Source organism: Seriola lalandi, unplaced genomic scaffold (genome assembly GCF_002814215.2).
Source record: "Seriola lalandi dorsalis isolate HSWRI2012SDOR001 ecotype SW California unplaced genomic scaffold, Sedor1 jcf7180002054337, whole genome shotgun sequence".
Taxonomy (NCBI): Eukaryota; Metazoa; Chordata; class Actinopteri; order Carangiformes; family Carangidae; genus Seriola; species Seriola lalandi.
In genome coordinates, this window is record NW_019524890.1 from 896,969 (window position 1) to 921,224 (window position 24,256).

General features: G+C 40.4%; 1 protein-coding gene across 2 annotated transcripts in view; it reads left to right on the forward strand.

The window, feature by feature from the left end:
* Nucleotides 1-887: 887 nt before the first annotated feature.
* The window catches only part of rxraa (retinoid X receptor, alpha a), a 107,240-nt gene continuing 83,871 nt past the window's right edge, over nucleotides 888-24,256 (forward strand). Inside the window, exon 1 of one of the 2 annotated variants that reach the window (XM_087174312.1) lies at nucleotides 888-1,280. In XM_087174312.1, coding sequence (XP_087030438.1) covers nucleotides 1,253-1,280 — 28 coding nt within the window. In that variant the 5' untranslated portion in view covers nucleotides 888-1,252. The remainder of the gene's footprint in view (nucleotides 1,281-24,256) is intronic. The other variant, XM_023407524.2, reaches the window with a different exon arrangement.

The following is a 24,256-nucleotide window of genomic DNA, read 5'->3' on the forward strand; positions in this document are numbered from 1 at the left end:
TAGATCTAACATATGCAGTGAGAGTTATGCAAATTGAGCGTGGTGCCGCTTGCTGTAAAGCTAGCCGAGGGGGACTTATGTGAATCTGCCCCAAACTTTTATGCATCTGCAATAAATTCATCAATTTTTATTTTTTTTCAGGCCATGTTGGCAGATCACACAATGAATTTCATAAACATTAGCAGATGTAGTACTAGAGTGAGAGTTTTGAGAAAAATAACAGTATTCACTTGTGCAATTTTATGGTCTGGATTTACTTTTTTGTTGTTGTTGTTTTACACAATTTAAACACAGTATGATTGTTCGGATTTGGTTGTGCTAGCCAGAAGTTGGTAAAATATCTGGATCTATTATGCTTATTTCTACTTTGTAATGGATGTAGTTTGTCTTGATCTAGCTAAATGTTAATGTACTACTTGATCTTAAATCCCTCAAAGCTAAACCCAATTCAGGATTTAGAAACAACAGCAGATTTGATAACAGATAGGATAAAATGCTATCAAACCGCAACCCTTATGTGTGAGTGTTTATTTTATTTTAATTAATTTTTTAATGTTGTAGCAGCTTCTAGAGAGATAGGCTAATTGCTTCAGCAGTGAGCAACTGCAGTTGAAACATCTATCTACTGAGCCAACAGCCCTGGTTCAACAGATGTGACCAGGTTAAAATAACAGGAGATAAGCAGTGAAAAGAATAAGAAGCTGCTGCTCAGCTGAAAGAGCTCCACGTGATCTGGAAAACCTCCACCTCGAGGAAAACTAGACTTTTAATAACTCGGATGAAATGTACTGTGTATTAATGTTTTTTTCCCCTTTCTTTTGTGTTAATTTCAAAGTTCACGACGAGGCTCGCGTTTCTGTGTGTGGTGTCGCTGCAGCTCAGTCGACGTTGGTGGGAGTACCCCCTGCATAGGTCCCTTTTGCAGTGCAGATCCAGTAGTTGGAGTTGTTGTACACCGAGCACGAGAGGGAGAGAGGAGTGTGAGCGCAGCAGCTGAGTGAGCAAACAGAGGTAGAAACATTAGGTTATCTTCTGAGACTATCAGACATCGACCTGTCACTTTTACCGCTTCGAGCCGAGTCCCGTCTTGTTGAAGAGGACCACCACAACAACAGCAGCAGCAGCAGCAGGAGCGGCAGGAGCAGCAGCAGCAGAGCCCGGGTCTGGTCTGGTCTGCTCGAGCAGCAGCCGCCTGTGAAAAACTCCCAAACGCGGTCGTCTCAGCTGGCATGAGCTAACCTACCAGACAGTCATGGAAACCAAACCATTCTTGTCATTGGGTAAGTTTGTTTGTCTAATGACAAAGCCTTGCTGTGTTATGAATGTGAGGGTTTTAGATGGGACTTTCATCGGCAGATTAGTGTGAAACGTTCTCGCGCTGCGTTTTTTTGCTTTTTTTTGCCTCCTTTTATCTTTTGACAGCGCGTGGAGCGAGTTGCCAAATGCACCAACATGTTTCGAGCTGTTGACGAACTGCAGCGGACGTTGCCTTCTTTATTTACATTTTTGAAAAACACTTGTAGTTTCTTATAAAACATTAAAAAAAAAAACATGTTGGTCGTGTTGCATATGTAATGTTGCTACCCGAGCTGATGACATTTCGCTTTGATACGGAGTGACATCTCACTCGGGATAAGCCGTGCGCATTCCTCGCGTGCGCTGCAATTAAATGTAGCCTACTTGTTTTAACTTTGCACGTTGGCTTTAACCGTCGATATTTTTAAATTTGAATTAGTTGCACGAAGAAAAGTGTATAGGCAGATGAAGCTTTGTACTTGAGTGTTTGCTGTGCGCGTTAACAAGTAGGACTGAACAAATGTAACAATTTCAGAGACAGTTTTAACTTTTTTAAATTCAACGAGCACTTTATTTATTTATTTTACTTTTTACCATTGCATCTTGTGCGCGAGTTCTATGTGCTTTCCTCTAGTCTTCTTGTAACCCTTTGATGAAAGTATATAGACATGCATTGAAGCCTTCTTTTAAATGCTTTATGTTGTTTTTCACGTGGCTTGGTTTAACTTGCGGCTAAATTTGCTTCTGTTGTATGTGTAGTTAGTGGTTTAAAAATGAAACAGGATGAGATTTGAACTTGTAGCGTGCCTAACCAAAGTGGTTTGACTCATTAAGGGCAGTTTTGTCTGGTAAAACTGTGCTCAGGTTAAGATTAGGGCAAACTTAACACACCGGTTACACACAGGTGACACAGGTTGGATAATGCATTGTTGTCATTCTTAGGTTTGACCAGAAATCTATGTTGTGTGGATGGAAATGCTCCATTTAATGCACACACTGATTACAGGCTGTAGAGGAGACTTGGTAAAAGCTACTACTTTCTGTTTAGTTATAGAGCCAGACTGGCAACTTTCACATTCATTTTCATGTTAAATTTTTCCAGAAAGTAAAGACTCTAAGAAAAAGGGGATATTTACACAGCTGTCATAATTTTAAATAGCAGAGTAACATAAGACATGTTTGAATTTCCATAAAAAGTTAAGTCATTTTGTTTAAGTATAACTCTGTTTTGAAACCATTAATCTGAGATGAAGTCTTAATTTTTATTAATGGATGCTTTTAATTTCCAGTTTAAACACACACAACACACTCTGAATCATTAATGCTGACCACTACCATAAGTTTATGCAAGTGAACAGAGCAGACCCTTGTCCCCTGTAGCAGAGAGACAGCACAGAGCTGAAGGCGAGCCCTGTTATTGTTTCTGCTGCTCTTTCATGAGGGCGTCAGGTTACACCTCGACACGTATCATCAGCTGCCTGTACGCACCGAGGAGATTCACGGGGACTTCTGAGACACCGGGCAGCTTTCTTCTGTTACAGAACCCGCTCACTGACACTGTCGCCACAACGCCCTTTATGTGGCTTCCCAGAAATACGCTAAACTGCCAGTGTTACACACACACTGACGGGCTGTTATTACAGGTGCACCATATTGTGTGTCCACGCTGAAAGTGATTCAAGTTTCAAGTCTAACTAAATGTGCACCAGGGTAGCCAATACAGTACACTTGACAATACATACACACAGCAGAGTCTTATCTGGTTGGTGTAAGGCTCACCACTTAATTGTTTAAGGGAGGAGGAGCACTTTTCCAGCAGCGCTGGATCTAATCTTTTCCTCAGAGCCACACCATGCTGTATCAGCAGCCTTTTCATCGCCTATGGTCCTAATCTGTCAGTCCTTAAATCACCATTTATATTTAAACTTGCTCCATCAAAGGTCCACTTGAGCGCTGATTGTTAATTGGCCACTTCAAGGACGCCACTATCTGCAAAGTCCTTGAACGTATCGATTAGCCGCTTACTCAGTGTAATTATCTGTCGTGCTGCATTAGAAATTCTGACATGCAACTGTTTGAAATGACAGCAAGTACATTTTACAATTATAGATCGGTTGTTGGCAGTGATGACGACATCCCCCCTTTGGCACCGTATGCTCAGTACTGTATACTGATGTGTTGCCTGATCCCACTATTAGCTGCCCCCTCAATATCTGACATTAAGCTATGGAGACTGAGGAGATGACATTGAAAGGAGAATGTGTCCTTTTGTCAGAGCAGAGGCTGATTATGACTGTCAGTGAAACAAACAACGTGACTGTGGAAAGAAAGGAAAGTGTTTGAACAATGCAGAGGTGAAAAACCTTTTACCTTCTTATCCCTCAGTTGATGTTCAGGTATTGATTTTCTGTTTGGTTGATTATTTTGTGGCTAATATGTCAGCACCTTGGTACTTCCATGTAATGAAGTTTTACCAGCTGAATGTTGCACATGGCTGGTTTTTATTGAGTTTTTCCTTATCCAGGATCTGAGGATAGAGGGTGTTATACAGTATGTTGTCCAGATTCGAAAGCCTGCAGAGACTAATTTGGGTTATATAAACAAAATGTTCTTGACCACAATCAGACAGAGACTGCAGCATGAAATGTGCTGCCATAATTTGTTGTTCAAAAGATTTTTGAGATAAAAAAGTTTTTAGAAAATCAAAACAATTTTTTCTTGAAAGTAATTGAGAGTCCTGAATAACAGCCTAATGAGCTTTTACATGTTTAGTAAAAAAAAAGGGCAGATTGAGTCTAATGAAGTCTAAAATGATTACACTTTTAAACACTGAATCATCTGTTTTTTAGAGAAATCTTATTTGCTGAATGTTGGTCAGGGTTAAAGTGAATGTGACTAATGTCTCTATGATTTACGCAACTGTATGATACAAAATGTTCTCTTTTTATAGATCATAATTAATTCAACACCGTTGAAAAGCACCTAATTGTTCAGTCCAAAGGCCTGTTTTACCACCTGCTAAAAAAGTGTGTGTGTGTGTGTGTGTGTGTGTGTGTGTGTGTTGTTTTTTAAACCAGTGGATCTAAACTCGTTGGCGCTTTCTATTTAGGGGAACATAAGGTACCCCCCAGCATACACACACAGACACACACTCACTCCCAAAATCAATGAAGTTCATGGTCTTTGATGAGAAAGTGAGATTCATGGCGTTGTGTGTGTGTGTGTGTGTGTGTGTGTGTGTGTGGTGGGAGCGGGCTTGTGGAATTACACTGCCAAAAGCATTTGGCCAAGTTTGTCTTTTACGGCCGTCCAGTTTTGTGTTCCTGATGTGATGCTTTTGCTCCCCTTCTGAGAAAAGGGGCTGCAGCTGTCATTTTTATTGGAGGAGTTTTATAGCGAGACTTAATGGCTTAAAGTGACAGCTCTCTCTCCCTCTCCTTTCTCTTTTTTCTTTCTCAATCTCACCCACGAGGCCTTTAACTCAAGGAAATCAAAGAAAATTTGCTTGCCTTCTATGTGCCCACCCTCCACTTTCCCACCCCTCACCCCTGCCAACGTCCAAACCAAACTGCGCGCGGGAAAAAAAGGATTCATGTTGCAAGTATGAACACAGCAAGAGTTTGTGTGTTTTTTAATTATGGTAAACAGCCATGAAGTGTAGGCCAGTGTTTTTTTTCCTCTGCTGATCAGTATAAACCATTAATTATACTTCATGACTAAGAAGAAGCTGCATTGGCTCCAGATAAAACAGTACATATTTTAGCCTGTCATGCTCTCTCCTCTCTCCTCTGCAGCCCACACTTGTTTATGTTCTAAACATAGTACAAATCAGAAAGTACTGGGAGGCTTTCTGATGCACAAATCATGGAATGACATAAATGCTCGTTAATTATTTGTGTAAGGAGGTCCTTTGCTCGCAGGAGGTCTTTATTGATAATGGCCACACTGAACTTTGCACCTCAAACCTTGACCCTTGCTCCCCATATGCTCCATCATTTCAGGAATTTGCCTTTGGCATTCAGTCTGTTGTTTAAAGTGTTTTAAAGACAGTAGCTTGTAGACCTTTTTTATTTCTTTTTTCTATTTTCTATTTTCATGTTTCTTCCCTTTTTTTTTATCATTTGTCATTCCAGATTCCACGGTCTGTGATTTGTGGTGATTCACAGCAGAGCTGGAACTAAGGATTAGTCTAGTCTTGTCCATAAAGTTGTGAAAAATGACCTTCACAAGTTCCAAGAGTCCAAGGTGACATCTTTACGCTGCTTTTTTAATCCCATCCTGCTGTCCAAAACCTAAAAAATATTCATTTTACAATGATTTAAGACAGAGAAAAGCAGTAATTCTTCACTTTTTAAAAGCTAGAACCTGGGAATGATCGGTGTTTTTGCCTGCTAGATGACTTAAATCAACCAATCTCTTCAGCAGTAATTTACATTCACAGTTTGGATTTGCAGAAGTGCGGGTGTTGCTGTGAACGCCCGCTGCTCGGCGTTGAAATCATCTGAGCACCATTAGTTTCAGGGTTTTATTGCAGGTCCTCTGAGTGTCTGAATGGCTTTTCTGTGGGCTGGCAGTATTCAGGGTGCGTACAGCCACTCTTTTGAAGTGGAAACGTAGTCTCTGTGGGGATTTGACCAGATCACACTCATAATTCGCATTGAGAGGAAGGTCAGTTTGCCCTGCTCTAGCCAGAGCTCTCTTCTCTCTGTTCTGTGTGCATCACAGAACCAGAGAACAAAAGACTGAGGAAGAAACAACATGATTAAAGTAGAAAAGAAAAATAAGAGTATAGCATTATGTGTGTTGTGAAATTAAAATGCTGCCAAGAAACCGCAAAAAAAAACAAACAGTAGCTGACAGAAGCTAACTACCTTCTCGTCTCCATCCTCAAGTTACCATGTTTTCAATAATAAAAACAACTGTCGACTCTCCTTTCTGTGATCGCGGTAATGCATGAAAATATCTCAGCTGTTTGGCAGGTATAATGTGTTCTCTAATTAAGTTATGAGCAAATAGGCTTTGATGGGTATTCGCTAGAGACGGATGACGAATCGAGATGAATCCTAGATACATATTATGCTCCTTCATGTTATTATATTTCCTTATGCCCACATTTTTTCCCATACTACTTATAATTGGCCCCAATGAGAACCACAGTTTAAAAAAAAAAAAAAAGGGTGTTGATTTATTTCACTTAAGATAGTCATGTAGAACATTGTGGCAGGAGTAAGTAAGATTTCATCTTCTGCTTCTAGAAGATACAGTAGGTCACAAAAGTAAGATTAGACTACACTGGATCATTGCTTCACATGTAATAATATGCATCTGTTACGCTGGTTGCGATATCATCAGTGTGTAACATGATCAAAAGCTGGAACGATGTGTTTGATGTTCTTGCATTCCTCGGAGAAAGAAAAGGAATTAAGTTATGGACTCCAGCTGAGAAGTTGTTTTTATAGAACTGTATATCCAGGTGTATACACAGTACCCCCCCTGTCTTTTTTTTTTTTGCACATGCTCACACTCAAATCACCCCGTGTGTGTGTGTGTCCGTGTGTATTTACATGTAAACACTTGCCGCTGCAGTAGAAACAGAGGAGGGTAATTAAGACTGTGTCTCTCGCTGCTCTATCACAGTTCCTTTTTGAGGTTGCACCGAGCGAGATGAGGTGTCCCAGTGTGCCCCACGCCTGCCCCACCCCCACCACCCACTGCGACTGCTGCCGTTACGTTTGTCTGTCACCTTGCCAGATGCCAAGGGATGGGGGGTGGGATGGGGCTGCCACACACCGCTGGGCATAGGGCCACAGAAATCCTTAAGAAAATCGATCCTTTAAAAAAAACAAAAAAAAAAACACACACCTCAGTTATATTCTGTGTGTGCATGTCTGAGTGAGTGTGTGTGAGTGGGCTGGTGTTTGGGTGTAAGCCGAAGAAAGCAAAGAGTGAAGGTTATGCGCACCTGCACGCCAATAAATGCAAGTAGCTCCACTATTTATGTTTTGACATATGAGATTAATTGCTAGCCACAGTTTTTTCATGATTAAATGCTGCTACAGCTTTTTGAAGGTTGGAAGAAAGCAGTGAGAAGGATAAACATAAAATAAATCATTGTGAATGTTAAGTCTATCTTAAATTTATCTTTATATTTAGAGAAGAAAGAAGATTTTAAATTTAAATGTAAAAGTTACACTTGTAAATGTAGCTACAGATATCCCCTGTTTTCTTCCTCCAAGTCAGGTAGAGGTTTGCACTGGCATGAAAGCGAGATGTGACCCCACTGAGCCGGCCTTGTACTGCCAATTTAAGGACAATCGCAACTCAAAATTGAAATGTAGTTATTTCTTCTTCAGAGTGGATGAGATATGCCGCTCTGAACACACAGAAATGCTTTCATACCTAGAAAATTAATTTATATTTGGAACAGCCATAATTTAAATTAGACCTAGACAGAATAAGGCACAGTGGCCCATGGGCACAAAACACAAGTAGCTTATAATAGCCAGTGACTCAGTTCTCTATGGTTATGATTTTACACTACACACATTCTCAGGCAACCTGCGGATATAACGATTATATGAGTTATTTAAAAACTTTCCTGTTTGCTGGAAAACTTCACTTTGCTGTTTCCCAGTGTCAGTCAGAAGAACCTGGGATTATCATGGGAGGTAAAATTCCCACAATAAAGAAAGTTCTCCTGAATTTTGGAGCATTTTCAGAAGCTTTTTCTTTATTTTATCTATTAGTGTTTCAGGCTAATGAGAGGCATGGTGTCTATATCTGGAGGGTATAAGAATTGAATTTAAAAGTCTGAGTCTGTAAAATAGCATCACTGACATAATAGTGTTGATTCGTTCAATGAGTAATAAAAACACATGCAAATATCCCTGCATCTGTAGCCACTGTCATTCTTCATTTGTAAAACTTCCCCCTCCATCCTCTTCCTGCAGCTATTTTTTTTTCCCCTGCTTAAGAAACGCTTAAGCTATCCTAAAGTTCTTCTCCCTACTTATTCCATACTCAGATGCTTTGTTAATAACCTTTATTAGGACTTAAACTAAATGTAAGGTGAACAAAATAACATTATTTCTTATTGATTCGCTAGTAGGACCAATAGAAGCACTAGATAGGTTTGGACCTCAGCTGTGCAGTATGATGCTGCAAGGCAACATGCCACTGCTACACTTAACTAAGTATGAGTAAACTAAGCTTGTGTGAAAGCATGTGTTTACCTAATAAATGGTATATTGCATGTAGAAATGGCTACTTTTTGTGGTGTTAGAAGTCCAAGCATAAATATCCCCATATTAGTTTAGCTAACTATCCTTTTATAGCATATATTACTGCTGAAATTGACTGTTGTTGTTGTTGTTGTTGTTCTACATATATTTCAGGTCACCGGTTGTCACACTCACCAGATTTCTATATTTGTACCAGCCTTTATTCTGTTGCTCAGGATCTATAAATATCAATCCAATCCAGTAACATTATGTGGTAAAAGAAAATTTCATCTTCATACTGTATGTATTTAGCTCCCACTGTATATCACTGTGAGCTGTTGTTATCTGTTATCTTGCAAGTTGCTCTCATATCTCTTGTTTGCCTCATTTTGGAGGTTCTTCACCGTTCAGTTTACCTTCAGGCTTGGATTAAGGATCACTGAACCTGTAGTTCAATCGGGTATCATCCTGAGTATTTCCAGATCCTACATGGGCAAGCTCTCAAGACACCCTGCATCAGAAAGTTTTCTTCGACTTTCACATCCCTCTCACACTCTGACGATAGGATTCAGGTTCAGCTTTGGCAACGTGGTCCTTTAAATCAGTTTGTAAGATTAGGGCCTGTGACTGCAATTATGATAAACAGGAGATCCATTACAGGAGCTACCAAACAGCCTGTATTACTGATGAGACGGAGAATGCCGAGGGATATTAGCCGATGCAAAAAGGGCTGACACAGGTCATCTCAGAAATGGATACAAAGCATAAATACATACATCCTTAGTGAATTATAACTTTCACATTATTTTCACAAATTACCGTGTGTGAGAGAGACAAAAGGGCGAAAAAAAGGATCATATGTGAGATAACAGGGTTCCTCTATGGGTTTTTCCTCTGCCTGCAGAAGAGAATAACTGATTAACTGTTTGTTGACGCCTGCAGGTCTAGCATGTTCATACATCCGCCCAGACTGCGGCCCCCTCGGCCTCAACACACCCCCACACACACCTACACCTGTATGCATGTACACACATAACAGACAGACTGAACAGAAGTCTGGAGGGCTTTGTCACCCACGGTTAGACACCTTGCTGTGGCCGTCTGGTTTTAGGAATGTTCTCAATGGCAGGAAGGTGGAAGGGTGTTAAAAGTAGAGGGGGATGGGGCCGTCTATCTGGAAAAACAACACCGGCAACACGGTTACCTCTGACTCTCGATATTGACAGATGAACATGTGTTACCGTCATCATTATCATTCCACCAAGTCCAAGTTTAATTTCTACTCTTGCTGCTGATGTTTGTTTGAAAGTGCTTAAACGGCTGTTCCCTCCCTTCATTTCTCCACAATGTTCAATCTATTTGAGTTGAACATTTTATTGCCCCTAAAGGGAAATTAGCTTTGCAGACAGGGTTTGCTCTGACATCACTTAGTAGAGCCATGTAATGCAAAACAATGGAGCCACATAATATTAGACATTATGAAATGCTCGCCCATCTTGACCATAGTAAGATTTTTTTTTTTAATGAGAATCACTGTTTAGTCACTGAAAATAAGAAAAATGGATGAACGCAGGAAGCTCATTAAGTGGTGACTGAGTTGAATGCTCTTTGATACTGGCTATAGAATTTGTTAACCTGCTTGTTAGACTGAGAAAACTGTTGCTTTGTGCCAGCAAGGAAAATGTTCTCAGTGTCATGTAAATGGATTATGTACTGAACGGGGCTTTGTATCACTGCTCCATGACAGTGTGTAATTTTTTTCTCTCGGCTCTCTTAACACAATAAATTCAGTGCACATGCAGCCTTCCCTTCTATATACAAATCAGTTGTTTTTAGTGAGTGAGAGAAAAAAGTTGAGCAACCAGGTTTACTAGGCAGAGAGACAGGCAGGCGTGCAGGCGCTGGCCATGTCTTTGTCATCAGCGTTCTGCATACCAAAGTGCTGACAGTTGCCTGCACAAACGGCTTTGACAAGTTCAAGTGTCACATTTAGGATGCTTTCTTCTGTTTCAGCCCAGAACGGGAAACAGGAGAAGGCTGCAGATTAAACGGGACAGATCTGAGCCTTGAGTTGTTGGCGGAACAGGACTATTATTGAACAGGATTGTGCGCAGCTGTGTAGTTTTATGTACTGTATTTGTGTGTGTGTGTGTGTGTGTGTGTGTGTGTGTGTGTGTGTGTGTGTGTGTGTGTGTGTGTGTGTGTCTTTTGGCGGGAAGTAGGCCTGCAGCTAACACTTACATTATTGATTCAGCCGTTGTTTCTTTTTATTTATTTATTTATTTATTGATTAATTATTAAGGTAGTTGCAATGTCAGAAAATTCTGAGAAATGCCCATAACAATTTCTGAGGGCCCAAGGCGTCATCTTTAAATTGGTTGCTTTGAGTGATATTTAATTTATAATGACATAAAACAGAGAAAAGCAGCAAATCCTCACACTGGAAACACTTGAGCCAAAGTATGTTTGGTATTCTTGCTTGATAAATAATTTAAACAATCGATAGAAAATGAAAAGTTTATGTTGATTATTCTAGGCATTCATTGAATGATAAATCAAGTAATTGTTGCAGCACCGATGCACATTTGCATGTGTGTGAGTATCAGAATGTTTACTTGGGTGTTAGCACATAGTATGCATATGTGTCATTGTGTGCAAGTCTGCACATGCCTGTGTGTGCCATGTGCGCCGTTAGCTTATGCTACAACATGTATGTTCTGAGCTGAACTGGTGGTGTTTGCTGGGAGTCCCCGACACACTGATTCATGAACTGGTGCATGTGGAGCAGCTGAGAATCAGTGTGCTGTCTGGGAGAGGGAAGGTCAGGGGTTGTGGCTGGGTCACGCTCTGTGGGAGAGGAGCAGCCTCAGTAGACATGACAGTGTTTGTATGGAGGTGAGGCGAGGGGAAAAGTGATAGAAAGGGGGGGGGGGGGGGGCAAAAAGGGATCAGTGTGGATTCTGGTAAAAGGAAGCAGGAAGCATGTTTTTATTTAGGTCTTGTCTCACTCTTTGCATTTTTTTTTCTCATTGCGGCTATTGTTAGTAACAGAGTTAATTGTTAATTGATCCAAAGAGCGATAAAACAAGGCACCTAATCTCCCTCTCTCTGACACACACACACTCTAACACACACATGTGCTGTAGAGAATGAGAGTGGATGTTTATTACAGGATCCTAGTGGATGCTAAGGTGCCCTGGGGGCTATTAAAGCCCTCACTTAAAAGGCACTATCAGGGAACACTGATGTGGGCTGCTTGAAGGAGGGAGGGGTAGAGGGGTTGTAGAAAGAGAAAGAGGAAAGAGAGAGAAGTCTTTGGAACAGCGAGCAGAAGGAGGGAATAAACAGAGTGAGCACATCTGGATTGCCTCAGCAGAATATTTGTGCAACATCTGGAAAAATTCCCTGGAATTTAAGGGTCCCCTCCTTTCATTTCAGATATTTTTTTTTCTCTCTTCCTTTTCACTTCTTCTTCTCCGTCCTGTTTTCTGCATCTTCAAAGTCTCTTACCCCGGTGCGGCAGGCACGTAAATACTTCTGTAGTAATGCATGTTGAGCCCTTGCAGACTTTATAGCGGGCCAAATTGGGCCCATGTGACCAACTCCCCTTTGTGCACGGCTGGCTAATTAAGTGGCACACAAGTGAGAGGGCACCCGCCTGTGGATCCAGACCTAGGCCAGACCTGGGCCAAACACAACCCCTCATAAAAGCAGGGGGGAAAAAAGCAAGAAAATTCCTCCATTTTTGTGTTCTGTTGTCACCAGAACTAAAAGTGATGTTTCTGTCAGAGCATGAAAGAGCCACTGTACATTATCATTTAAACACAAACAGGCTACCTTTGTGTTCTTTCAAAAACAAATTAAGATATGTCATGTTTTAGTTTGTTGTCATTGAAAATGACATAGAAAGAGTGCGAACATGAGGCTCCATTTGAGGTATAAAGTCCCAAGAGAGTAAAAAAAAACTTCAGTACTGAATCAACACCTTCAGTCGATTCGTATCACTCAGCTCTCACCAAGTCCGCGGCGCTGTGTTCAGCTACGGGGGCCCTTACAGTACATTAGAGATGCACAGCGAGGCTTTTGTCCGTCTTCTCAGTGAGATCACAAGGGCAGTTCTCTCTGCTCTTATCATTGGCGCTGCGAAACCTGTGTTCATTAGTGATTAAGATTCAGACGAGCTCCGAGCGCCTTCTGTCTTACCTGGGCGAGGCTCCTCGTGGGTCGGCAGCGCTGACAGGCAGGTAGCTTACTCAGAGCAGCGGGGAGAACAGGAGAGCGCAGAGGTACATGCTAATGTGGCGACTGCGCTGATCAAAAGAGGTGCATCACGGTCTCCCTCTGATGGGCTTACTGATGCCAGACCCCCCTGAGAGCTACAGTGCACACAGGCAGGAGCAGGGCAGTGATCAGAGGAAGAAGGCGAGGGGAGTGAGAGAAAAAAGGGAGGACGGGTTGAGGGAGATGGAGGGAGGAAGGGAAGAAAGAAATGCTTGGAAAGAAGGGGACAGATGACAGTGTACGAGAAAACAAGAAAGATGGAGAGAAATCCAATGAACACAATGCCGTTAGCATTGAATCTGTTTTTTTAATCAGTTAAATCTAGTTTCAGCTTAAGATATATTTTATTGTAGCTGCAGTTTGTTTTAATGTTGATCTAGTTTCCTAGATTATCTTTTTATTTTAAACATGTTATATCAATTGCTTTGTCATTTCTCTTTGAATGAGGATGCTGATTTCTTTTTCCTTTTTTTTTTTTTCCCACAAGTTGCTCTGCAGTTGTCCTATATCTTTCTGCCTGGCTGAACACACAAGTCTATATGTGCCGGCGTGTAACAGATGGCCGTTCCTTTCTTCACATTTAAAACAAAAAGTCTGTGGAAATCAGTTCAAGTAAATGAAAAAATCTGACTTTCCATATTGAAATAATGTTTGCAGAAGAAAGACTATTAACCGTTTATTTTCTTCACATTCTCTCTTTCTCTCTGCTGACATTTATTGCTTAGGACTACAGCAGGAAACATACCAACTTTTGGATGAATTTAAAACAATTTAAACCAAATCTGCTTTCTTAAAGAGTCATTTTCCTTTTCATGGAAATTTTGTAAAAACATTTGAACTAAAACAGAAATAGATACTCATAGGGGCTGCAGATAATCATTATTTAAACTTTTTTTTTTCATTTAATCACTCAATTGTGTAAAATGTTCAATAGAGAAAGTAGTAAGAAGGTGTCAGAGATCTTGTTCTTGTTTTGTCAGACTAACACTCTAAAGCTTAAAGATACTCAATTTACAGGAAAAAGAACAGAAAAGAGAGACACGAAGAACAGAAAAATGGCAGATTCTCACACTTGAGAAGCTGGAAACAGAAAAATATAGAATTTCTTCTAGCTAAATGATTGCCAGTCACCTAATTGATCAGTTGTTTTAGCCCTAGTAGATACGCAGACTGTATTAACAAAGAAACAGATTTAGACAGGCACAAATAAACACATGCCAGCAGCATAATTGATTTTAGCATTCTTAGAAAGACGTATCTCACTGCTTGGGTTGTCCTAAAATCAGATTATGACAGTATCAGTCTTTAAAATATGAATCTGACCTCTACACTGAGCTTTAGGTTATTATATATATATGCAGACATCTCTGGCCTGCAGAATGACCTTGCTCTGCTATGTCCACTTGCCTTGTCCCTTGATCCAAATTAACTTTGCTCTTTCGGACGCTACTTTTTGAAAGGCTGCACCACTCCAATCTGCTCTAAGCCGATCTGACGGTCTGCCTCTCTTGCTCAGTAATTGTTATTTGAGATAAGAGTTTTTACCCTGGAAGGCAGATTTAGTATTTTTGGAGCAGCCTCATGCTTCACTGGCTCATCGTATCTTGCGGCGTCTGCAGGTAGACGTGTAGTGATGTCATCTATGACATTTCAGTAGGAGGAGTACGCTGCCAGGCCTCAAATCGCACCTCACCTCTTGACCTGGACCTCGCTACAGTATCAAAATAAACCTGATTCTTATTGCTCTACTTATTGGATTTTAAATGCGCCTTAGGGCTCATGCTCTCACCCCTGGTCTGCACAGTAAAACTTCAAATAAATCTCTTAAGGTTAACCAAAGAATTTCCCATTTTACCTCATAAATGCCTCTAATAAATACCAAGTCAAGTGATTGTTTACATTTGAGGTAAGAAAATGGTCATAATTCTTGAATTCAGAGAGTGTACACACGAGATGCCGACCTGAGGAAACATAAGCAGTGTCAGACCATTGACAAAATGAGAAAACAGGTTAACAACTCCAGTTATAGTACTGACCTACAACCCAGGTGCTACAGAAGTTTAAGAAAATAAACAAAAGTTTTTTCAACCATTAAAAAAAAAAAAAAAAAAAAAAAAATCACTTTATCTTGTCGGCAAAGACATTATAATGTTAATACTATTAAATGTCTAATAAATTATAGTTATCATTATCAATTTTTGTAACTTGGAAGGATTATACCTTATGCAAAATAGAGGCTTTTAAAATCCACCATCTACTCTTAAGACTTTGACATATAATATTTAATAATAATATTCAAATAAAAAAAAAAACAATTAAGTCATCAGTTCATTTATGTAAGCACATACTGTGGTAAGAGGGATATTTCTGTCATATAAGGTCGCCTCTACATCATTTCCTCAGTGTTGTAGATCTGATCTTCAGCAGCTGCCTCGTTTATCTGTGCTTTAAAACACAGCGATCTAAATGTATTGTGTTGAGGCCCCGTGATCCTGAAAGCCCGAGGGTCAAACTGATTGGAGAGAAGAGCCATGTGTTAGTCTGGGTTGTCAGTGGCATATTACATCACATTGATTGGCTCAGATCCGGTCGGGGGACTCTCTAGTTGGGGTTCACTTATTGAAATTGGGGGTAGCTAGTGACAGACTTCAGTCCAGTGCCCAGCTCTCTCTCTCTCTCTCTATCTATCTCTCTATCTATCTATCTCTCTCTGTCTGTCTCTCTCACAGACACACACACATATACATTGTCTGTGTGTCCTGGTCTCAGCTGACCACAGATGTGAATGGATGAATGATATTCTACAGGCTGGACTGCAGGGGATTGACTGAGCTTATGACCAGCTTAGCCTGTAGTCCTCCGCTTGATTGGCAGCTATAGTTTCCTCTTTGGATGGAGTACGGTGGGTGGTGGTGAGAGGGTAGGCGGTCGATGGAGTACCAGTGGCATTTTGCATCTCATGACATGTCACCCTGCATCATACTGTATGTGCATCTCAGTCACAATACGAACGCATCAGTCAGAGTCTCCACTGAACTGCCCCATTGTGAGCCACAACTAAAAGTTTCACTTTTTTCACTTTTGACGTCATAGTAAAATATTAACTTTAACTTTTGACCAGTGTTTTAGTTCACTTATATTCTCATCTATAGTGTACTGGGTGGTATATTGGCACAAAATTGCCACACAAAAAAAGTGAGGTATGCTCTTGTGTATACCAAAAAAAAAACCATGCCAAATTATTACATCGATCACTACATTTATTAAACAAAAACAAAGAAAAAAGATTTGATGACAATCAGATGTCAAAGTGTAATTTTAACTTTTTCCAAAAGGCCTGCACAAAAAATTTTATTATTTATTGACTTTGATGTGACTTTGACATCTTGTTGTCAAAATTAATGATTGTGAAGAATTCATTTCTAATTAAGGCCTGCAACTAATGATTATTTTTTTATTTACCATTAATCTGTTGGATTATTTACTCAAATAACTGATTACTTGTTTGGCCAATAAATTTTAGAAAATATGAAAGTATGAAAATGACCATCCCAATTCCCCAGAGCCCAAGGCGAAATCTTCAGTAAACAGCCCAAAACCAAAACATATTGAGTGTACTATCATTGATGGGCACAGAAACCAGAAAATATTCACTTCTGGAACCAGAGAATCTTGACATATTTTCTTAAAAAAATAACTAATTAAATTGATTATCATAATAGTTGCTAATTATTTTCTTCCTGTTTGATGAAGCTGGAGTCTAATGAAATTTGTGGTGGTGAAACACAGTTCATTGCATGAAACATTAATTAGCTTACATTATTTTGTGTATTTTGCATCCATTTTACAATATATCTACACAGAGCTGTCACTTGTGATATCTTATTTTTTTTTGTTTTTCTTTTGTTAGTTTTTTTTTTTTATATTTCACTGTCCTTTGCATTTGCCCAGGATAATGGACAGGGTATGTTATGGCCATTAGCCTGTCACAATGGAGCTGTCTCATACTGGAACCATGCTCCCTCCTGTTATGATCATTTCCATGCTATCTCAGGCTCTCGCTTTGTTTCCTGTCTCAGAGGGAACGGCTCGCTCAAGTCTTTAATGCTCTGTTTTTGTGCTCACTGAAAAGCCTCGCTTCCAGCCCGAATACAGTGTAGAATCACACTCTCTGCCAAGCCTCATCCCCCGTGGAAGAGAAATAATTTATAAAATGAAATCTACATTTGTTGTGTAAATGACCACATGCTGTAGGATATTTAATCCTGCCTGCAGTCGATCCCAGTCATGTGACTTGACCTAGTTTTGTCTGCCTCCCTCTCTGCCTGTCTCTCCTCTTTTCCTCTCTGTCATTCTCTTTCTCACTTTCTCTTTCTCCCACAGTCTGTAAGTGTTGCTTTGCTGTCCTGGTCTCCCTCTGTCCCTCCCTCACTCTTGTTTCCCCCTTTTCTTTCTCTCTCCATCCCTTTTGTTCACCCCCATGCTGGCTGCTGTCTGTATTTCTGTTCCTTTTCATGACTGATCCAAGGATTTGTCTTTTTCCTCCTGATGTGTTAATATCTCTAACTATGTGGCCAATAACTCTGTCCTTCATTATGTACTGAATACAAACTTATGAAAATAAGGCATCTGTCAAATGAAGGAAATGACACTCACTTGCAGAAAGGCTACTGTTGTGACAGCAGAATATGGGATATTATTGAAGTCATGAGTCATGTCGTCATCGTTGACATCTGCTGGATTTTTACCCACAGTTAAGCAGAATCACGTCCGTTTCAGATATGCCATTATCATATGAAGGTCAGATTTCACTTTGGCACGCACAGTTTATTTTGGTTTTCACTAAGCAGCATTGTGAGGAATCTTGTAGGTATTGTTGTCCTTGGGTTTGTTTTTTCTTGTTGTTCTAAAGCTCTATGGTGACTCCTACACAGTATTTTTTTTCTTCACTCTTGCTCTTTAAGATGTGAAACTTGCCTTGTCAGAGTCAATCTCTTATAACACTGCAAAGCAATTATATATTAAGAATGGATACTGTTGACTATTTCAATGATTTGATCTGAAACAGTATGATTTATTACTGTACCAGTACAGTTTGGGTTGTGTGAGCTTTTTTTTGCCTCTTTGACAAAGTGTTGCACATTTGTCGCATTTATCACATTTTAACTGCAACACATTGACCATTGTTTCAGAAAAGACATATAGTTGTTAGATTTATTAAATAGATTATAATAGATTGTAGTAATATAGTGAATGCAAATGGAGCCTTAGTCTTTAACTGTGACATCAGTGGCATAATCATCCTCAAAAAAGTGCTTTAATCTGAAAAGCTGTCACTTCTTTGAAAAATGTAGACATCTGACATTGACATCAAACACTTTTTTTAATACATGATCATATTTCTGGCAATTTGAATTAATTTTCTCTTCTTCAGTCTGAGGAGAGTTAGAAATCCTGCAGGTTGAATATGTAATCTGTGTACACTGATGTGTGACTTGAGGATTTAGACTGACGACAAGGTTGTTGACAGGAAAGATCAGAAGAGCCAGGCTAGTTAGCTAAATACTGCATTCTCATGTGATTATTTGGAGAAAACAAAGGAGTAAGTGTGTAAAATTTATTTGGGTTTTAGAACAGCATAGATGGGTAGATAGATGGACGAATCGATGCTTAGCTACTGTAGATGGACACCCCTGTAAGAGCAGCTGCAGCCTGCTTGTCACAGCCTCAAGTGGAATGACTTGGTTGCCTCTTGGAATGCGTGGCATGTATCCATTCCTGAAGAGCACAAGAGATCACTCAGGCTTTGGAATAATACTGTAACCCATAACAAGCCTCAGCTGTCTCACTCTCCCAGTGAGCACTGTGCACTCTACATGTCAGTGATTTAACACATTTTATATTTGTATCCAGATGTGCTAGTTTCAATGTCACCATATCAAGTGGTGTAAAGGCTATAACAAGCTATTATCTTTCAGCAAATATGAAATGATGTGGCCTGAGTGTTAAAGCTTTCAATGTCAAGGCTTTGTGAAAAAGGGTCCTTTGATTTTGTTCAGTGTGTCCTTGCCTTTATTCAGGGTAGTTACACTGAGAGGCAGCCTCTCTTCTGCAGGAACACCCTGATCACTTTCACACGGTTACACACACATTTACACCCGGAAGCCGCCCAGTACAGCCACAATGTGATCCACTGGAGCGGTTAGGGTTAAGGGCCTTGCTCAGTGGCTCCACAGTGGCGTTGATGATGGTTGGATAAGTCTTTCACTTTTGCCACCAAGATTTAATCTTGCCAGTCCAGGGAATCGAACTGGCGACCTTCCAGTCACAAGCTAGCTCCTGAACAAATTACAGTGTAAATGTCAGTTCTTTATGGTTCTTGAATTTTTTTCTTAACCCAAAATACCAAACTGCATGTGGCAACTGATCCCACCGAGCACATCATTAATCACATACAGCAGCACTATGCTCAAGGTATTACATTCACAGTTCATGGTTGGACAGCTATTTTATCATGGGTAAGAAAGTATTTTTGCTCCCTGAATGGCATTTCAGGGGTGAAATAATGAGTATACAAGAGTGATTAGTCTTGAACAATCACTCCTGTATAGTTTTTTTGAAGTACAACTTCAACTAAAATTCAATGAAAGTCTATTATCATGAACGCTTTTTGTAGTATTGGCCCATTTAAGAGTAATTTACTGCTTTACTTTAAAGGCTCAGCAAGGACCGGCTCATTGAAGTGTTTCATAATTTTTACATAACATGCATAAAGTGCCAAAGAGCAAGTTGAGATACTTAGCCAGAGCATTGCTTGCTGATGATTAATTAGGTCTTTGCTTTTCCGTAATTACTTCAGATGTTAAGAAAAATCAATGTCATCTTCAAGGATTTTTTAAAAAACTTGTTTTTGGACAGAAATTTACGTAATAGTAACTGGATTAGCTCAGTCCTCACATTATTTGTATTTTGAAAGCCTTGACTCAGGTTCCCACGGGTCCTTGATATCCTTGAAAGTTTGTGAATTCTAGAAAGAAAATCAATACCTTTAAAAGCTTTTGAAAAAAGACATAAATAGACATGGGCCACTGAAAGTGCAGAGTTAATATATTTCCTCCAGACTTTCTCTGTTGTTTAACTTACACAATATATTGTTAACCACTGCTGTGTTTAGAGAAAGCAAGAGGCCACATACCATCACTGTAAAAACACAATTGAGAAGTGTTTCCACATTCAAGCCTTCCTCCCTTTAATTGTTGTCTGTGAGCTTCTTGTTTCTTAGTGGGAATTGGGTCTTGGAAGTCCTTGTATTTGATGTCTAGGAAGGTATGGGAACCCTGTTGACTGTGCCCTACCTTCAGCCTCACACAAACAAAAATAATGTCTTGCCTTGCAGAGTTTCCTTTGTAAATGGCTTGCAGGGAGCTGAGATTCCAGGTCGAAGTGTGTTTATTTTTCAGACAAGAGTAAGACTGAAAAACATCTCCTTCTCAAGGTACAGCAGTCCTAAGCTGCCTCATTAATATGATATGATATTAATACGATATGTTGGCACTTGAGGTTTACTCAGTGAGAGAGCCCTGTTGTCTCCATTCATTATCTTGGCCTAAAAACTCGACTTTGCTCTGTAATCTCCGTTTTCCTGTCCAAGTCTTTCCCAGTTCAGCCTGGCTTGATGTCATACAGTGATACTGAATCAGAGGTGTGGACTTTATAACCAATTTGCTGTAAATTTGAAATCCTGGACAGGATTATTCCAATATTTTTTGGCTCCTGGATCCACTCCCTAATGGAGCTTTACAGTCAACAGGCTGGAATCAACATTACTGGTTTTAAAATCCCCTGTTCCCTGTATTTAATGGCTCCATCTTAAAGAGGTATTTTATCCAAATAGTGCACTTTAATCCCTGTTTTTATAACTGCCCAGCAAATGGTCTGTCTTGTGTAATTCTTATTCTACTGTATTATGAATTTCACTGTTTTTATTGTTGTTCTGGTTTTCAGTGCACACCCATGCAGAGCAGCTGTGGCTCCAGATGTTTTTGTTTCGGGTTTTGAATTATGTACCACTTCATATTAGTATGTTTCACATAGCATGCTCAAAAATACTGTTTCCCATCATATGTAGCCTATATGAGGCTTTCCTTTGGTGAATCTTTAAACGAAATGCAGCTGCATTTCCATTTTTGCATAGCCACATCATTACATTATTATAAATTTTTAATTTTCAAACAAAGAGGACAGAGTTTTTCAGTGGAGTCGATTGGCTCTGAATTTGGGTGTTTATACATGTGCGTCACTGCTTGAATGAGACGGCCTTACGCCAACAGAGGCAAAATGAGCACATGCTAATGCAAGTCTTGACTTTAGCATGCGTCGACCTTGATTAGTGTATCTGGGTCAGAGTTATAGAACATATTGTTTGGAGGAGAAGAACAGGACGTGGGTGGCAGCACAAGTCCTTCCTTCTGTTTTGTCCTTGGGTGTTTGTGCCTGTTTACATCCTCAGTATGACGGATTCAAGACGTACTAGGCTGAGGTGGCGGGAGGAGGTTAATGGGAGACTCTGCGCTCCCGTAGAGATGGGAGCGTGGGCGTGTGGAGTCAATTTAGCAGGCTAACAGGAAGCGTGCCTCGGGAGCTTCCACCAGGGCTCAAGCAGGCAGTGAGTGGGGCACAGGTCGCTACACTGTACCACACCTCACTTACTGCCTTGGAACATCTCTGCAGAATATTCATCTCCATACAGTGAGGCCCAGCTTTATTTTCACATTAGTTGCTGGAGGTAATTCTCTTTGATCATTCCAAAATGTCAGCTATGATCAAGGAAAATCAAGGCCATGAACTATGGCCAGAACTGTATCCAATCAACCATTAATCAAGGCTAAAAATAGCAGTTTTGATGCTAGGTTTGAAGCTGTGCAGACCAGGGTGAATTCTAAAAAGTATTGGATGAATTTCCACCAGTGATTCATTAGAGGAAGTACATAAAACAAAGTTTTATCTCTCCCCTTTCTGCTGGTGATATTTCACAGCTGAGAAAAGGGCCAGTGTGCGCTGTGCCAAGGGCTGTCGGCGTTTGCAGATATTCGGTCATGTGAACTGCTACTGTAAAGATCAGCAGAGGGATAGTAGATTTTTAAATGCTTCCTTGTGTCCGTTCCCGGGTGAAAGGAGCCTCTTTTTACCCATGCAGCTTTTTCTGAGTCCAATCACACAAATTTGATTAGAGTCGTTTGCCCAAGGAGCTGCTCTGGCTGCTGGGCTGCAGTGAGGCCCTTGTTCCCTTATTTGCCCCGGAGAAAGGTTCTGACGTGCACAAGCAGTCTTTGAACCGGCCCTTTCTTTTCTTCCCCTCTAACCTCATTTACCACACTCTTTTAGTCCTCCCCCCTCCCCTCCTCCTTGCCTGTCTGTCTGTGGCTGCCCACCAATGGCCTGCCTTTGGCTTCATCACGTCACAGCAAGTGAGACAAATGACTGCTATAAATTATTAGGAACTGCTGCTTTGGTGTCATCTAAGCTTAACCCCGGCACTGTAACGTTTTTCTACAATCCTGAGAAAATGCAGTACATCTCTGTGGGAAAGGTGAACCTGAGAGACTGGGGAGAAATGGAGTCACTGCCAAAATACATCCATCTGTCATTCAGCGTTAAACACTCTTAGAATACTTTTGCCATAACTCAAATTTGCAGCCGTTATGTGTGCAGGTGTACTCTGTGTGTGTGTCTGTGTGTGTGTGTGGGGGGGGGGAATCAAACCAAGAATAAAAGGTTCTACACCAACCAATACAGCGACTTGAAGAGGCGGTGTAGTTGGTTATTCACACCAGAAATTGCGACGGAATTGGTAGGAGGCCTGTGGGCGGAGCTTTTGTCAGTGGCAGAGTTTGCCACAACCACAACCACACTTTCAGCTAGTTGTCTCCAGGCGTGTGTTCATTTTTACTAAGTGTCAGAAAATATGTCTGGCTCTGTGAGAGTCATCACAACCCTGGTGTCAACAAGGGCAAGTGGAGTGGCGGCAGCACTGTTTAATGACTGTTGACATACATAGAGGCATGTTTTTATTTTATTTTTTTTTTAATTATTTTCCTGTTTAACTGAAAGTCTAAGTTTTGTATTTTCACAAAGCTGTATTGAATAGGGACAAAATTGTGTTGAGGTGATGGTGTCAAACAGTATTTCAGTGCAGTTTTGTCTCTGTTGTTTTTTGCTGCAAAAAATCATCATTAGTATTCAAATAATATTTAGATTAATGGAATCACATTGATTTTAAGCTGTATCTGTTGATTAAGACAAGTGGTTCATGGAAGTCTAGAAAAAGAGCTTTGATCACAATAAAAGCCTATGGTTTGCAGATAGACATGTGCTGCTCAACAATAACAATCCTAAAGTTACGGTTTTACAAAGGTCATCTTTGTCACTTCTACCTTTTCCACAGTAGCCTTGCAGCTTCAAATGCCACACCAGGGTAACTGCCTTTTTCATTATCCTGTGACTGTGTGAAAGTGCAGACTCAATTTCAGACAAAGTAGGAAGGCATGTTTTTTTTTTTTTTTTTTTAAACAACACTTACAGAAAGGTGCTCTTGTTCATTACAAAAGCTCCTCAGTTTATGTCTCGCAAAAAGTCACTTAATAAGTCATTCAATAAAGCTGTCCAGTTAACTTTTTATTGCCAGCGCAGACCTCGACAGCAGTTGGTTTTGTGACTCAAAACATGACAAACACATGCAAGTTGCAGATTTCACTCACTCTTGTTTTCCCTTTAAGGGAGGACTACTCATATCGCCAACCTGCTCATCATTTTGTTAAGGAAGGTTTGCCGCAAGTGATTTTCGTTTGTTGTGGCTGAGCCTGAGAATTATGTCTTCCAGCCAAGGTCTTCATGGGTATCTGTTTCTGCAGATTTTGTCTAACCTTCCATTAGGACTAAAAGATGCCCTCAGGTGCCTGATGTTGCCCTAATTCATCCAAGGAAGATCAAATTAAGGCTCTGAAGGATCTGTAGCCACAGTGAAAGGCAGGCCTAGGATCATCAAGGTGTGCTATACCAAATAACATGTGCAACATACAAGAGGCGTGTAATCCCATCCAAAGCTCTTGCTTACTTGAGGGGTCACCTAATGTCCTAGGACTTAACAGACCTACTCTTGCTGATTTGTCCTGTGTTTGGTTTGGCTTCTCATGGACCCTCAGGGTCTCTGTAATGTGGTCTACCTTTGGGTGGAATTTCAGAGATGGCGTGTAATCAATCCAGATAGGCAGAGAAACGTGACAAAAGGATTTACATGTGTGTAAAATCTGTCAAAGCTGGTTTTCTAAGTATGGTAGTATGATCAGCATCTAGGTACAGTATTGCCTCAAGTAATCTTTATGAGGTTTGCTTTGTTGTTGTGATAGATCTGCTCTGGCTTTTCTCTGGTTGAGATAAATAAGAGCTTAGAGGTATGTTGA